Source organism: Halichoeres trimaculatus, unplaced genomic scaffold, assembly GCF_033239565.1.
Source record: "Halichoeres trimaculatus isolate MK-OKI-2021-1 unplaced genomic scaffold, fHalTri1.1 fHalTri1_scaffold_13, whole genome shotgun sequence".
In the NCBI taxonomy this organism is placed as follows: Eukaryota; Metazoa; Chordata; class Actinopteri; order Labriformes; family Labridae; genus Halichoeres; species Halichoeres trimaculatus.
In genome coordinates, this window is record NW_027437191.1 from 15,098,673 (window position 1) to 15,116,480 (window position 17,808).

General features: G+C 38.8%; 2 protein-coding genes across 5 annotated transcripts in view; one reads left to right on the forward strand and one right to left on the reverse strand.

Annotated features, from left to right (window-relative positions):
* Positions 1 to 17,808, reverse strand: part of LOC141801688 (MAM domain-containing glycosylphosphatidylinositol anchor protein 2) — a 259,025-nt gene that overhangs the window by 170,291 nt on the left and 70,926 nt on the right. The window lies entirely within an intron of this gene.
* LOC141801746 (low choriolytic enzyme-like) lies at positions 13,638 to 17,123 on the forward strand. The gene is made up of 8 exons (XM_074684977.1): positions 13,638 to 13,737; positions 13,863 to 13,881; positions 13,976 to 14,029; positions 14,224 to 14,370; positions 14,456 to 14,573; positions 16,533 to 16,711; positions 16,808 to 16,889; positions 16,997 to 17,123. Exons 1-8 carry the CDS (start codon positions 13,672 to 13,674, stop codon positions 17,121 to 17,123), a joined length of 792 nt encoding a protein of 263 aa, XP_074541078.1. The 5' UTR covers positions 13,638 to 13,671.

Below are 17,808 nucleotides of genomic sequence, written 5' to 3' on the forward strand. Positions count from 1 at the left end.
GAATCTCATTAAAGAGAGACCTCCACAGTTAGGAAGCACATTGTAGCTCTAGGTAATATTTAGAAAGGTCATCAAGCTGAAATGAGAGGCTACACTTTTCCCTTCAAACAATGCTCCACATGCAAGCCCTCAGTGCGACAGCCGGAGTATCACAGCGTTACAATAAAGTCAGCTTTTGTGTTTTTTTCCGATCCCATTCAACCAGTTTCTCCGTTCACCGTGCCACATTGGCACGGCAGGCCTGTTGTGGCAGTTTGATTTCCCTAAACAACACTAATCGGACATCTGTAGGGAAGGATAAAGCCCACATTGGCTGTAACAGTGCGGCCGTTCCCTGTCGATAGGCCTAACGCTGGCCAACACTCACACGATTGGCTGACGCGAGGAAGCAGCTTTCTTTATGGTTGGCTAGAAGCTAGCCAGCAACAGCTCACCGAGGATAGAGTATCTGGCATCCCTCAGAAGATTGGGTGCTGCCGGCCAAGAAACTGTCTCATGACTGGCTGTGGTGACTCCAGAGTGAACTGATTGTCCTATCAATGCCCACAGTGCAGGCTGGCTGAAGGTGCTGCCTGCTGGCTGGCTTTGCATTATCCATGTATGTATTTATTTGTGTGTGTGTGTGTGTGTGTGTGTGTGTGTGTGTGTGTGTGTGTGTGTGTGTGTGTGTGTGTGTGTGTGTGTGTGTGTGTGTGTGTGTGTGTGTGTGTGTGTGTGTGTGTGTGTGTGTGTGTGTGTTGGAGAGTGAGTGTGAGTGATTGTATACCATCCATAACTTTTCCATTGAGGGAGTGTGTGGCTAAGCCCTGCCAGCAGGCTCTAACACCTCATTATTCTAAGCCAGGCAGGAAATGGGTTTTAGAGATCTCTCACTGAGCTGAGCTCTTGGAAGCAAAGGCTACAGGTCTCCTGATATCAGCAGTACAGAACAGGAAAATGCCTGTTTAGTCCAGGTTAGCCTCACTGCTTCACCTTATCAGGAGTCAAGACCAACTGAAAAGGCATGCACTGTTAAATCACAAAACACAAACTCCAAAGTCTTGAACAAATTCATTAAGGGCTGAGGGTTTTGGAGATTTAATGAATTTGATTTTTTTCCACTGAGTCTTATTAACTCAAGGGTGCTTATTCCTTCTGATTTTAAATGCTGCTCAGTGAAATGATGAAGATGAAAAATAACAGTGCCTAAAGCCTCATTAGGGGATTTTCTACATTTGGGGGGAAACTTGAGCACATTAAATCCTATTCACTGAATTTATAGAAGGAGGTAAACGAGGCAGCAGGAGAGGAGAGATTAAGAAATGGAGTGAAAAAGAAAGCTATAGCTCACTAAAATTGTGACAAATCTGTGTTCAACACATGTTAAATAAAACTACGATTGTTTCAGCTCACTCAGAGAGATCTTGTTCCACCCCATCAGAGTTCCGGTCTGATTTTCCACCAAGCATCTCTTGTTATTTGAGACAAAAAGCTTAGTGTTTACTGGTGTTTGCCACATGATCTGTCACTTTCTTTGCATTTAATATTTAAGTGAAAATAAAATAGAAAAGTTATTCAAAGAGTGAATTCAAACAAAAAACAGAGGAATGCATTATAACATGGGTGTCAAAACTGCAAGGATCAGAGAATCTGCTTAGACCAGGATCAATCGTGCGCGCTGTGTTCAGAAGCTACTCTCCCTTTTGACACTGCAGCAAAGCCTAACTGACTCAGCAAAACAACATGAAGGTTATTAATTGATACACCTTTCACCTCCTTATATTGGGAGGGGATAAAACTTAAGAGTGGTGGGTAATGGCTGATCTGTCAGTGGAAGAGACAAAAAAAAAAAAAAACAATAATTAGGAAACGCTAACAAGGGATGGCAAAACACAGAGAGCCGGGTGAACTAGACCATTGATTCTCAAAGTCGGGTCTCTGCACCATAGCATGGGGGTTGTGCAAAAAAAAAAAAAAAAGAAAAAAAAAAAAAGAAAACAAAGAACACATTGGAGCCAACATTTTCTCAAAGTTTAAAAAATGAAATACTTGGAAAGTATAAATGTAGCATATTTCTATTGTAGCAAAGTGCTTCATAGTTTAGAATTATTATAGTTATCAATGTTGCGATAATGAGAGGTTCCTTGGAAAACTGTCACACTTGAAAGGGGTCTGTGATAAAAAAAAAAGTTTGAGAACGAGTCACTCATTTGGGTTTGAACTCTGGCTTTGTTAATGACAAGTTGAGTGAGAAGGTAGTCACAGAAAACTTAAGAGGAAGATGATCTTATGCACATTGAAGTGGCTGTTCCGTTTCTTTCAATTGCTCTGTATGCTAATCGTTATTATTATTTTCCTTTCCAAAAAGGAAATAAGTCTTTTCCTCTTTACCCAGTGTTCAGTGAAGTTCAAGTCAAAAATCCCACGACTCATTTTGATTAGTCAGCGAGGGAGAGGTGATATTGATGAGCATGGAAGTGCTCCAAAAGTTTAACTGTTTTTTTTGTTTGCTTGTTTTTTCCACATAGAGCAATGAGAAAGGCTTGAGAGCATTGGTTTTGTAAAGAAAACAGGCACTGCTAGCGTTAAAAATAAATAAATAATAATAAAAAAACAGCAGGCACAGGCTGTACACTTGACTGGCAAAGCCTTCATGGCACAAGAGTGTATTGTAAAACAAAAACAGCACCTGAAATCACCTATGCTTATCACCCTGAGCACTATTCACCACGTTTTGTGTGAAGAGGTCAGTAAATAAACCAGCAGGTGGTGAAAAACAACCTAACAAAGTCAGCTGCAAAGATAAGACACTCTTGAACGTGTAATTGGATACAACTCCTAACAGGCAAACAGGCATCAGCCATTAGTCTGGGCGTGACTGATGTAAGGAGAGGCTCCAAGAGCCAAACAAACAGCTTAACGCAAGATGCAAATTAGTCTGGTAAGAGATTAGATTCTAGAAACACAGTATGTTCAGTTTAAACACTTTATATTGATTAATTTGACCTTTAATCCACACAGCTGAATGCAGATGTGAAGCATTGTGGCAAGTGGTGATGTCATCAGGTTAAAACTTTATTACATGCAGTGGTAAGGGAAATAGACACTGGTGGCCCTCATTTATCAATCTTGCAAGGAAATGTTCACAGATTTACGTGTAAAGACAAGCTTATGGCAACATGTGATGATGTGATTTATGAAACATATGTATCAGGGCCAATCACAGCGTACGCCTGATCAGGTATTGATAAATGTGTCAATAGTAATTAAATAACTCTGTCCTAAATATTAAAGGTTCAGTGGGCATAACCCAAAAGATTTACGACATGGAGGGACGCATTACTTCTCTGCGCTGGACATTGACACCATAGCAACAGGGTAGAGAGAAATTACGCCATGTTGTATGGCAGCCAGAAAAGTGGCGTCAAAGAGAGTCAGAAAAAACACACCTGTAAGGAGATCACTGCAGCCGTCACAGTGTGGATGTGTCAAACTACACTACAGCAGGTTTTAAACATTTAATTTAGACATCTTTTGTTTTTATTTTGATTAATTAGTCCATGATATCCAACTATTGGAGCCCCTAAATTATTATTTATTTCTATTCATGTCAAAAAATGTGGGAAGATCACTTTTAAAATTGTTTGGCAGCTCTGAAAGAAGCTGCAGTCAGATTCCAGCCTTAACCTGTCACAGACTGAGGAGGGAGAGGAGCTCGTACCAGGTCTGCATCAGTCTCAGGCAGAAGTGGCAGAGGGACAGATCAACCTGCAGCGTGTCCAATGCAGTACATTTTGTAGCCTGGCTAAGAAGTAAGTCGCTTGCTTGTTGGGAACAACAACATAAAAGCTAACAGCCTTACTTACACCGTTACTTTTTCCAGTAGCAGGTTATCTGATTACATACTATTTCAAATGTTACAATGTCGTTACTTTTACTGACAGTGAAATGAGGTGCGTTACTATGCATCCAACCTGGCTCACTCAGCCAGACACAGGACAGGAACTTCAAATTTATGTGCGAGTCTGGGTCTGGGTCGTCTGTCAGGTTATAAATGACGTTTTTAGGAAGTACAGGCACTGCACACAGGCAACGTCAAAGTTAAGAAAAATACATGTGAATATTATGTCTAAGAGCCAAACCTGCTCAAAAACTGACTTATTAAAATAAGTCAAAAATTGAAGGTTTTTCAAAAACACAACACAAGAACGACTTTCCCTAGAAACGAGTTGTATGTATGAAGGAGAAATTGTGTTACTAGTTAAATTACTTGTTTGGGAAAGTAAAATGTAACTACAAATAATTACTTTTACAAAGTAATTTGTCCAACACTGGTTGTGCGCTGTAAGGAACTGGAAGGCCAGAGTGTTATGGTTATTTTAATTTATTGGTTGTGATCTCATGTAAATATCTGTCTTTTTTAATGAAAAAGTCCACTTTTTTACTCACAGTTCAGATTTATATATGATAATATTGTTCAGAGTGAAACAGTAATCTTCATGGTACATCCTGTTATCAATATGGCTTTCTTAAAGAAATAAACGCTAAATGTTTGATTCAGTGCCCTCTGAGTGCTTTCTGCAAAGACTTTATTAAGGGCGTGGGGGTGTATTAATAACTGTTAAAGGTCTCTCAAATATTTTGAGTGAATCGAAGAAGGAAACACATTTGTTACACATAAAAAACAGCTGGTTGCTTGCACTTGTCTTTTACAAGCAATGTGTTTTACAGAAGAGTGAAATTTAAAATACATTCTTGGTGTTATATCTAGTTTAATGATCTAATTATTTAAATAGATTGATATTAATATCAATATGTGAACCTCCGTAAGGCTGTCTGAAAATGCTCTGGACTCATGATCTAATAATTCTCTGCGACGGATAGATAAACCCAATGCACATTGCAACTGGAAAGACATCATGATGGGTTCCCCCAAAAGTTCAATGTTTTATGACTAAGAATTGGATATTTATCATAAAGCATATCAACTGAGACGGACAATTGATATGAATTTCGTGGCTTATGAATTTCAGTCTTTTCCATCATCCAAAAAGTCTCTAAACCTGAAATGAGGAAAAGGAAAAGCTTTTTTTCTGATTATGAAAGATGGGATGTTTTGAGGTTAGAGGGTTCTTTCTTAGGTCTATTTCTTCTTTAAATGATCTGAAAGTTAAAATAATCCCATTATCCACGCTGGAAAGCAGACCGAATGGGTTTAGATCTATGGCTGTGGCCTGAAGGAAAGCAAATGGGCAACTTACTTCTCTAATATCATCAGATCTAGACAGGCTGGGGGGGCAAAGCAGATGAGTCACACTGCCCTTTGGCATCATTCATTGGCTGGAACCTAAACCTAGGAATGATATTCAGTTTTTCATATGAGTTATTTTTTTATAACAAATATTTTACAGAGAGGAAAGAACCACAAAAAAAGTTGAACACATCATGACCTGACCTGACACAACACAAAACAGTTAGTAGTAATTTAAAGTAACTGTTTACTCTGTCTCTAACTTTGTCACCATTTCCTTTGTCTCAAAGAGCGTTAGTAGTATAATTTTAAATCTATCTCATAAAGCACTCCAGACTTCATCCATCAAACACAATTATACCCCAGACTGTGCAACTGAATTGTGGCCTAATCAACTGAATTACAGCCGTACAGCACCTGATTTAAATTACCATTCACATAGCTCTTACAAGTCTGCTTATTCACACCAATTAAAACAGCGCTCATATCTAATATATTTGTTCCTGTTTGACTGAACGTCGATTAGAATGAGCAAATCGTGTGCCTTCTTAGGCTGACTCAGTGTGGAGGACAAAAGCCGGTAGGGAGATACTTTAACAGGGGAGAAAAAACTAACGCATCCACTTTTTTATTACAAATACGTAAAATAGAACCACTATCCTCAAGACACTCGATTCAATGAGGAACCAGTCAGCTACTGGGGAAATAACACAGGAAGTGTGCAGCTTTTCTCAGCATGTGCTTGTAAAGATAGAAGTGGGATCGCAGGGGAGTGCAGTGTACAAAACAGCTCCTTTTTATTTCACATGCAGTCGGATGCAGAGCAAAAGGCGAGCACAGGGAGGGTAAGTAGGCCATCTGTGCAGGGTTGTAGGAGGAGCAGGAGCACGGGTGAGTAAGAGGCAGCAGAGCAGGCTAATGTGTGTCATTTCACACCGTGGTTATCATGGCAGCCGACTTCCTGGCGCACACACTCCCACTGAACACCAGCATGGTCGTTCAAAATGTTAGGCACATTGTTTAATAGTCCATTATGTAAATTGATATTGCTCATTGACTATTGTCCTTGGCTGCCCACATTGTGTCACAGTAAAAAGACAAAGTTGTACTCGGGTGAAGTGCAAGGCTCAAAGGGTACGCCATGACTGTTGTTTTGTGGTCAGCAGCAATGTGCCAAGACTTCCCATCTGTTCCACTTCCCTCCAACACAAAAGTCTACCTCCTTCTCCTGTTGAAGTCACAATGAAAGATAAAGCTGCAACTGAGGTTTATTTTGTTTTTTAATGCCTGTTGCCAATTGTGATTTTCACTTTTTTATTCTCTGGAGTTATTTTTTTCTTTCCAAATGACTTGAAATTAATGACTGGACAAAATAGCCTGTGGGTCTTCTGAACACTGAGTCTCATTCTTTTTTCTTTTATTGAGATATGTTTCTCAGATCTTTGGTCCAATAAAATTACATCACATGTCACACTAAGTCTAACGTTCCTTCTTTACATTGATCTCAACACAAAAAAAACAAACAAAAAAAACATCAAGAAGTGAGCATGCTTTAGTGGTTCACTTGTTGAAAAAAGACCAATTAGACTCATTCACCGCTGATAACTGAACAGGAGCAAGGAGAGTTTCAGCTCTGATAGAGGAGCTGAAGAATTATCCTGACCTCCTCCAGGTATGTTCCAGGGTGTCACTGTTTTGTCTGACAGTATAATAAATGGACGTAGTCTCTCCATGTCACCCATCTGTTTCTGAAATGGATTTTTGAAGTAAATTTGCAGCACGGCCATATTGGGAGAGGGGTGAGCTTGTATTCTCCACACTAACAGCTACAGGGCGCCCATCAGTCATGTGAGCTGAGATGTGCCTCTGATTAAGCTAACTCGCGATCCTACTTTTTTCTTCACTGCAGAGTTTGAAAAAAAAAAAAAATCCCCCCTCATACAATGCATGCAAAAAGTGAAATTAGCAATTCAGATGGGGGATGTTTTTCATACCAGGCTGTAAATGTGTTAATTTTTGCTGTGAAAATGGCTTCTCTTAGCTTGGTGCGTTTGTGACTTCCAGTTCTTCCAGAGCCAGACTCAAGTGGGCACTCAAGAAACAGCAGATTTTAGCACTTCTGCATTTTCTCAATTTTTTAGACTGGAGGTTGCTGATTGTCATATGCTTTACGCAACACAAACTTCTGTAGAACAACTGATACCACCAAGCAGCTAGCCATGAGGTTAAGACATTAAGCACATCCGAAAAACTCACATGGAAACCACGATTTGCAGATATATCAGAACCACAAGTTTCAGGCAGAAATCATTCACTGTACTCTCAAAATAAATTAGCGAGATACAAAAAAATCCAGATAATGGAACCTGTTCAAACAAACAAACAGAGGGATTGTGTGCTCAGGGTGATTAAGAATGGAGTGACAGCATGGGGTTGTATTTCCTTTTAAATGGGCAGCAGGTTAGTACTTAGTTTAATGAAGGCCCTTGTCTAAATAAAGAAACTGGAAGGGGGTTTTAATTAAAACGTGATTTAAAACTGAGTGCAAAAGCTTTTAATATGACAGTTTTTTTTCCCACATTGCTTCAAGCTGGAAACAGGGAGTGTTTAGCATTAATGTTTGCAACACTAGCATTAGTTTGGTATTTTTTTTAAAAAGAGTCATTTTCTTTGCCATTACCACATAAAATTGTATAGTGTGCCTCTGAAAGCACAGAACAGGACAAAAGCCAGACAATACAGATTTATCACTGACTTGTTGATCCTGACCTTTATAACTGGAGCCTGACTGATATCCATCTGTAGCATAAACAAACATACCTCGAGACATCATGATTAGTGTTGATGTTTTTAAGTGCAAGGATTTTGACACAACACATAAAACTGGGAACCACAGTGGCCCAAAATGCTGGTGGCAGACATGCTGGAGCTAACAAAACCATACCAGTGTTCTGGTTTAATAAGTAACCCTGTTAGCTGGATGAGTCTGTGGTGATCAGAGTTACAAAAACAAATGAAAATAGAAAAAAAAAAAATCTACCATAAAGTCGACATTTTCTCATCAGCTACATCCTTAATGAACATCAAAGAGGCATCACAAGGATGATTTTCTGTTTTTTAGCAGATGTAACAACAAAAATCACAATTATAATTGGGTATTTGGGTAACAAGTCAAACTGAAACACCTAGTGCACATTGCTATCCCTAACAGCCTACAGCTCCTGCGCTGGCTGGGACTTGTTTTTCAGCAGCTGGACTTTTACTAAATAGGCCAACTTTCACCGTACTGACGAGTTGATTTCTCTGAACAATAATGCTTTGTCAGTCGAGTGAGTACCACAAAATGTGTGCACAGTGTGTGCTACAATGCTGACTGACCACAGAGTGCCTCACAGTTTTATTTTGTTGACCTGTTATATATTTTTTTGGGGTTTGTTTGTTTGTTATTTAATAAGTGATTTTTACATGTTAAAGTATGTAACAAAGAAATGTATTTATTTACTGTCATGTTTTGAGGGAGTAATGAGTTATGTTGGTTACATAGGTTGTTAGAGACCACACACCTCAGAGGCAGCTCAGTAATTTTAAATCTGATTAGTGAAGTTGCATTCAATGGTTTGTGGGACTGTTTCAAATACAAATTCAACACACTCACCATGGTTGAGAACAGCATCGAGCTGTGATAAACAAAAGGCTCAATTTTGAGTTTTCTCTGTTTTGTTTTTATTCTGCAATTAGTTGGGTGGCTGTAATTAAAGATTCCAAATAACTGACTTGAAATGTCATCCTTAAGGAACATCCCTGATTTTGAAGTGGTGACACTACATCTGTGGCGCAGTTGCTTTAAATATTCTCAGCACTGTCTGCAGAGGATCATCACAGCTTTAGAATTAGAGTGTATGAAAATGTTGAGCATAATCAATGAAGAAATGTGTTTCAAATGCATTATTCTAGACACCTTTTTATAGTTACATCACAGTGTACAAAAATCTAACTCATCACTTCATTACTGTTTTTTCCCCTTTGAATGATGATCACTCTGAGTGCTTTAAGTCTCCAGAAGCTTCGCCCCAGCTTAACGAAGAACAGATTTTTAGAAGGAAATGAAAATTATTTCTTACAGCGAGCCCTGGACCAACATTCAATTGAAAAGATCTCCTTTCGCCCGCAGTTTGAAAGGCATTAGGAATGAAGCTCAACCGAATGGATGGGTCATACATCATTGAGCATTACCCGTGCTGTGCTGTGCTGTGCCTCTAAAACACAAATTGGATTACCTGTGCACCCACGCGGATCACTTGAATTGGACAGGCACATACAGGAAACGCACAAACACACACTCAGACACACACATTAAGCGTCTATATGTGTGTTAAATGTATGATACAGATGTTATTAGGAGTAACCTACAAATCCATAGGGTTGGTTGGGCTCACACCAAAGGAAGGCCACCCATACAATAACTCCACTATCTCTCCCACTTACACACACACACACACACACACACACACACACACACACACACACACACACACACACACACACACACACACACACACACACACACACACACAGTGCAATTTTTGTGCCCTAATAATAAATGCCACATTATTGTGATGTACAGCCGGGCTGCACATCATATAAAGGTTGCAGTGATGGAATCTCCGTTTGAAGCTGTTGGCCTTGACACGCAAAATCAGATCCTAAAACTGTTTATGGCACCATGCAGCCAGACAGCCTGCCTCCCCTCTTGTAAACAATCCACGGGGAGCTCATGATTTATGAGCCAGACAGTCAATAAATCTGAATACTCATCTCTCTAAACAACCAATTTCTACATTTGGAGTTTTTAAGACGGCTGTTTTTGGTTCATCACATCTTCCTGACCACAGTCTGGCTCCTTATGCTCCCATCATCACTGATGCAGCACTGGAGCTGTGTAATGCATTCTGAACTTTACAACCACTCTCTAATTGAGCTATTATTACTCTTATTATCATCAGTATTATGTGGAACAACATGTTTAGTGAAGCAGCTCGATATTACTGGGGCTGCGACCAGTGTAAGCCAGGAAGCAGTTTATGAAATCAGAGGGTTGTAAAGGCCACACTGTTCAGTTTGACTGGAAGGTCAAGGTTTAAAGAAGAGATGACTTGATTGTATTTGTGGCGATCATGCAGAAAGCATATTATGGTGCTTAAGGTGAGTTAATAGCTCTTTGGCATCATAAACATTAAATCTCCAGGCTAGATCTTGAAACACCAGCAATGAAAGATTCAGAAGAGCAGTGGCAAACCACAAAAACACAAATAAAAAAAAAAATCTTGATTCAAAATGACAGATAAAATGAAGGGCATTTTGTTTCTTTTTCAGAAATTCATGAATGAAATTAACTGGGTTGATGACATAATTTGTAAAAATAAAAAAATAAATAAAACCACTCAGTCAAAGTTATGTTCATTCATTCCTTTAAAAATCTGTTTCCAGTATCCAAGGCCTGTTATCTCAAGCTCAATAAATGGTCCTAAAGAATTCAGCGAGCAAGTGGTCAATAGTATGCCTTCACGCGTATTCAAAGGTATGGTCTGCAGGGTTTTCCTATAAAAGTAAAAGGTCAACTTTTACAAGAAATTTCCTGTAAAAGTTGTCACTTCTGGGCCTGCTGACATTTGTGTGTGTCTGCCTAGACCCTCTCCTCTGCCTGTATGTTGATGTTTTGGCTGTATCGAGACGTTTCTGGGCAGAGAGTAGCTGTGCTTAGCTCAGCCAATCAAACTGACTTTGTGAGTTGATAATAATGAGGGTGAAGCTTGACTCCACTTTCGGCACTCGGAACAAGAGTTGGCTTTCTTCTAACCAGGTATATGTCAAATACCTGTGATTAGCTTGTCCTACCATGCTAAGTCAAGTTCAGGGCTCTCAAGTCCCTCCCATGTATGAACACAATGCTACAGATGATTGTTAGGCTAGTAAATGTGTTCACATAGTCATGGTCGGAGGCACTGGGTGTGCGCTGCTGTTGGCACTGAGCCAAGGAGGAAGGTCCAGTTTGAATGTTGTGATGTTGTGAACAAGTAACGAAAATTCCTGCAGACCCTACCTTTAAGCCCTTTGCTGTAGTTTAAGTGCATTTATGTGAAAACTGCTAATTTTTTTTTTTTTGGGTGAAGTACAGATGAGCCTATTAAAATACCTTAATCACCAGACTATAACAGATTCCTGTAATGTTTTTTTTATATGGAATATATCTGAAAAAGTGGAAGCATCTTTGGGGTCTAGACCTTTATTCCCATAGAGTGTGGTGGTACTAATTTGTAGGGCAGGTGAACATCTTAAGTTGCAGGTCAATCAATCACACCTGGCGATAGGGGGTTAAAAAATAGAGAGGTAACGTGATTGTCAAGATCAAAGGGATTTAAAAAAGGAACTGCGGTGAAGCTGTGAAACATTAGTTGTGCAGCAGAGACACTGAACACACATAAACCGCGTTTCCACCAAGTAGACCGGTTCGGTTCGTTTCGGTGCGGCGCACTTTTTGCGGCGTTTCCACTGACTCATCCCGGGACAGATCCCTAAAAACCGAGATGGGCCAACCTACTTTTTAGCGACCCTTCCGTTTGGGTGCCAGACTGAACCGATCCGCTCTCTGAAGGTGGAGCAACACACTGCAGACTGTTGATTGGTCGAAAGAATCCCCACTTACCCCGACAGCGGCTGCATTTCTCCTGGCGGCACACAGACTTCTCTGAAACAAAGCTTGACTACACTTTGTATCAAAGAGCTACATGCCAATCACAGAGAGGACGAAATGCTGCATGTCTTCCATCACTGCTCTTTGTTTACTGATTCGCGTTTTTCTTCTTTGTTGGATTTAATAGTAAGCTGCTACGGCGTCGCGCTATTGTTTAACAGCTGCGGCTTCCGGCATCTGGCCACCACGGGAGGGCACAGTTTGCTGTGGAAATGCAAGCGGGATCAGGCTTAACTGTACCAAACCGTCCCAAACTGAACCGACCCGAACTGCTTGGTGGAAACGCAGCTATACATACAGTAACACACCGTAATGTCTGAAGATGGCTGTCTTGAAAATTCTGTCAGTGAACGATGATCATGTTGTCATGATCCTCATGATGACCATTTCCTCAAATGTCGACAGCAGTGTGTGTTAGAACATTATTGCAAGCGTGAGCATTATCAGAGCCGTTATACAGCTCTATGTCTTGAAGCTCTCCATCAAAGTCTAATGGTGTTTCTTTATAACTGAATCCAGTGGCATGAGGCACCACTTATATTTAATTTACACAGTAAATCTGTTTTATAATACAAGACAGCATATACACAAAACTAAAAAATAAATTGAAAACATGATTTTATCCAGAAAAATTGTTATTTTGTTATTTTTATATATTTTTTCATTTATTTGTTTATTTATTTATGTATATTTATTTTTTTTATTTATTATTGTTATTATTATTGTTATTATTTTTAACTTTTTTGATCTTTTTTTTAAATAGAAATAATTAATTTTTAATCTTGGTTTTTAAATTTGGGACTGGCAGTCTTTCCAGTGATCTTTTATTCTAAGGAGGAAATACTTGATATAATTTGTATTTTGCACATGAAGTGCTTTGAGTGCTTAACTAAAAAACCCCAAAGTGAGATCAGGTGCAACCTTTTGCCTCTAGGTAAATGATGTTGCATCCGACAGATGTCTGCTTGTTGGAGCGCTCTTGTTTGTTAAAACGTCCCAGAAGAGACTCATTAATTCCAGGTTTGTAGCACTGTTTAATGAGTAAAAAACCCAAATCCAACTCATCTGAACACTTGGTAGAGCATGACAAATATAGATGATGGTAGTGTATACATATACTCTATAAACAAGGAATTTATCAAACATTTGCAAATCAAGTGGTTCACTAGCTAGTTGAGTTATTCTACTCACTTTTCAGCCTTGCATACCAGTTAATTTTTTTTTTTTATTCTTTTTTATTCACTAATTTAATTATTTATTTTTAAGTATAGGGACCTAAAATCATGAATTCAGAAAATTAAACAAAAAGATATATTTTTTTTAACTGTTCAAATGATATTTCTGTTATTTTTGGAATAAGACTTACAGGCGGGCTCAGATCTCATGCACGGACTCCCTGCTGGTTGAAAAGGCCATCTGAAATCTGATGCTAGAGGAGCTGACAGCAGCCTTTGGTCATCGTAATCCCCACAAGAATAAGATTATCCCTGTGTGGCAACAGTGCAGCAGGGGCGGACAGGGCATCCCCACAGCTGTGTGTTTAAGACAGAGCCCATTGAACACCTACTGCTAATCTCTGTACACAAGCACACCCTGACAGCCCGAATATATAAACTCAGCTCCATCTGTCCTTTGAGAGTGAGTGGAGTCTATGAAGCAACATCTCGAGCATCAGTGACTTCAGACAAAAATGGACTTCAGATTAATGGGTTTCCCTCTGCTGCTGCTCCTCCTGGGCTTCTGTAAAGCTCACCAAGTAAGATCACAGGGAACAGCTTATGTGTGCTTTATGTTTTATGTTTTCTGTCCTCTCACCAAATCTTTGCATTAGACCCTGCTGTGATAACTCAAAGTAATCTGTTTTTTCTTTCTTTTTCAAAGGATCACAGTCCTGATAACAGTAAGTAGATACAAACACACCACATATTTCTTGCTGTGTGTAACGGTGAAAATGGAGTTTTCTTTTCTGCTTTGCTTGTATTGATTTATCTCAGTGAATAAGTCGGACATGGAGGACATCACCACAACCATTCTGAGAATGAACAATGGTGAGTATTCAAGCATGATAATACAAGGACAGCTAGGGAACATTAGTTTCTAACATTTTGTGAAAAATGGCCTGTAGTTGGTGATAGAAACCATGAATCAGTTTTGTGAAAACCATAGTAAGGGTATGGATTTGGTTTTAATGAAACTTCAAATCATTGATTCAAATGTTTGCTCTACTTTTTCTGTCTGACAGGATCCAGAGATCTCCTGCTGGAAGGAGACGTGCTGATTCCAAGAACCAGGAATGCTATGAAGTGCTTTAACAAGGCATATTCCTGCCTGTGGCCAAAGTCTCAAAACGGCAAGGTGGAAATACACTTCCAGATAAGCAAAAAGTATGGTAGGTACAACATAAACCGAGTCAGATTAAATACTTCACTGAACGGATCTTCTCTGTAAGTGTGTTATTTTGTTTACAAATACAGATGACAACGAGAAGAATAAGATTTTAAATGCGATGAAGGACGTAGAATCCAAAACCTGCATTCGCTACATTCCACGTGCAACTCAGAGGGTGTACCTGAGCATTGAACCAAGATACGGGTAAGTTAGCTAAAAGTTTGATAAAGGTTAAACACAGTCAGTGTGTTTACGCTCAAACAGCAGTCCGACTGAGGTCACAGCTTAATTGTAAAGCCACAGAAGGGGACCTTGTCTTGTCTGTGTGTACAAACAGAAAAGAGAACGTCTCACTCTGCTTCGATAGGCAGCACTGTGTCCTTTACTGATAAGCTAAGCTGCGTATCACACTAGTTACGGTTAAACGTTTAATTTTTTCCCCCATCTATGAATTTAAGACTGTACAGTTCCTTGAGCTGTGTTAAAGGAAGGCTGTTTCCTCCTCCCAATGTAAATGAGACTTGTTGCTCTCCATTGCCATTGTGCTTGTTTGTTATGGTGGAGCAATCTGTATCAGATAGCAATCACGTTATCTATGTGTGTTAGTCAAGCTATGCTCAGTCCGTTCTCGATCCGACTAAGTTGTTTATATGCATCTTGTTAGTCTGATCTCATCTCTCAAATGCACTGACTGAAGCATGCAGGAAAAAAAATACAGATCCATAAGACTGTCAATGAAAGTAGTTTTTATATGAGCTAGAAAGTGGGAATATTTTCATTATAATCTCAAAACAACGATTTCCCTTCTAGAGATTCAAACCAGTGACAGGACACCTGAGATAGACATAATAGGAATCCAAAATGACAACAAAAATACTAAAAGCCAGTAACATGATTTCAAAAAGATGCAACACAAGTAAACTTGGGAAAAAAAAAACTTTGAACAACAAAGAGACTCAAACTTTTAAAAGCAAAACAAGATATTCAAACCAACAATGAAGGATGCAAAATGAGTACAAAGAGATGCAAAACAACAACATGTGGATGCTTAAAAACCATAATCAAAGGAAAAAAAATGCAAAACAAAACAAAGACCCAAAAACAACACAAAGACACTCAAAATGGTTTCAAGAGATATAAAATGACAACATAAAGGACTTTCAACGACAACAAACGCAAGCAAAGCAATTCCAAAACACACACACAAAAAATATCACATTAAGATCCGACTACAAAATGACTACAAAGCAACCAAGAGAAACTACAAAACTAAGAGTAGAATCAAAGGGAAAAACACATTTATAACAGATGAAAAATCCAAAATAACAAAAAGTGAAGCAAAACAACAAATACTTTAAAAAATTAATATGTTAAATACTCTACAAAGAGATGCAGATACACTAAAAGAGACTGAGCCTACATTAAAAAGATTCAGAGACAACAAGACAATTAAAATAACTCCAGTCAACAAGACAACACTGACCATACTACAGTGACACAAAAAGCTACATTACAGCTCACCCATACATGTTACCCTTCTACATGTTATAGCTTTGTAAGGCTATTTGTATTTACAGACAATAAAACTAAAAAAAAAAAAAATAACTGAAGGTTTAATTTAAAACAGTCTTTATAAACAATGCTCGTTTCTTTTGAATGCAAAAACCTATAACAGTTGGTGGCTGATATATTCACTGTGTTTATCAGGTAGCTGATATTACTATGTAGGGATGCACAATATTGGATTTTTGCTGATATCTGATATGCCGATATATCGAAACCCCTTTTGGCCGATACCGATACCGATAATCACAAGTTTGTTGCATTTTTAAAAATAACCAAGTTGCATTTGATTATTTTAGAGCTACTGTAACAACCTGGTGACAGACACAGAGCTCTGCAGTGCAAATAAATGAAGTGCTACATTTTATTTTAGGAGCTTATTTTTCAGATGGAAAATAATAATAATCCTAACTGAATAGCACCTTATCGGCTTTGCTTATCAGCAGAAATTTTCATATCTGCCGATACCGATAAACGTGTTTTTAAGCTTTTATCAGCTGTTACCGATATTGTGCCGATAATATCGTGCATCCCTATTACTATGTATATTAAAAACTTGATTTTAAAGATGGATATCCATGATCTCTGTGTCTCTGTCAGCTGCTTCTCTATGCTGGGTCGTATTGGAGACAAACAGGTACTGTCCCTGCAGAGGTTTGGCTGTGTACATCACGGCATCATCCAGCACGAGCTGCTGCATGCACTGGGTTTCCATCACGAACATAACCGCAGCGATCGAGACCAGTATGTCAAGATCCACTGGGGAAACTTTTACAATTGTAAGAAACTCTCAGTATGTTCACCACTGACTGATTAAGACTGATTTATTAATTCTTAATCAGCTTGTTATTGATTGTTTCCTGTTTTCTCACCAGATTATGCCATTAATTTCCGAAAAAAGGACACAAATAATCTCAACACCCCATATGATTACTCCTCTATAATGCACTATGGAAGGTACGGTGGAACAAGCTTTAGACACACATACATGCTGAATCAGTGTCTCTAATAGAAACACATGTCATAATTATCTTTCATATCTTTTGCATTGTTCATATCCTTAGAACTGCCTTTGGGCATTTAGGAGCAGAAACCATAACCCCCATCCCTGATGCCTCTGTTCCCATCGGGCAGAGAGAAGGCCTGTCTGAAATCGACGTTCTCCGGATCAACAGGCTTTATAAATGCTGAAACTACATCTGATGGAGGATTACTGCTGAATGACTGAACACTGACATGATCATTGGTGTTCATGTGACAGCACAATAAATATGATCCACTTCACAAATCTGTTGTCATGTCTTAACAGTCGTGAAATATATTTTTTTATTTATTATGTAAGTAGCCACAAAGTAAAATGTGGCAGTTAAGAAAAACCAACAGTTTTTCTTTTTATTCTAAATAAGCAAGCTGCATCCTACATACAGCAATGTGAAGCAGACGATGCAGAGAGACTTTGTGGGCTCCGAGAACTCCCACTGTATGCAGTATTATAGGTCCTGTGAAAAAAGTGTTCATGGAGACTCTAATAAAAAACTTAAAAAGTATAATAATCATGTGGTAGATAATGTATAATTAATAAGTAGCTAGACAAAAAAGAATACAGCTTTAGGCAAAAACTGAAGCAGGACTTAAGTGCAAAATAGAGAAGTCTCATCTTAAAAGGTTTCTTATTCACTGGACCAGCCGCTCACAACACTTAATACCATGCAACTAATTAAAGACATAAACAAAATGACATAGAATATTCATGCAAAGATTATTAAATTGATTTTAGAATGACTTATTCCAAAAGCTCAAAGAAAAGTTCCTCTGATCTTCGGATCAGGAAGTCATCCATGGAAACACATTTTAATTGGCCTCCTTTCAGGGCACT

Coding starts and splice junctions, on each gene's coding strand:
- LOC141801746 (XM_074684977.1), top strand. CDS start 13,672: ATGGACTTCAGATTAATGGGTTTCCCTCTGCTGCTGCTCCTCCTGGGC. Junction 14,030..14,223: donor CATTCTGAGAATGAACAATG/GTGAGTATTCAA, acceptor TCTGTCTGACAG/GATCCAGAGATCTCCTGCTG. Junction 16,712..16,807: donor CTGGGGAAACTTTTACAATT/GTAAGAAACTCT, acceptor TTTTCTCACCAG/ATTATGCCATTAATTTCCGA.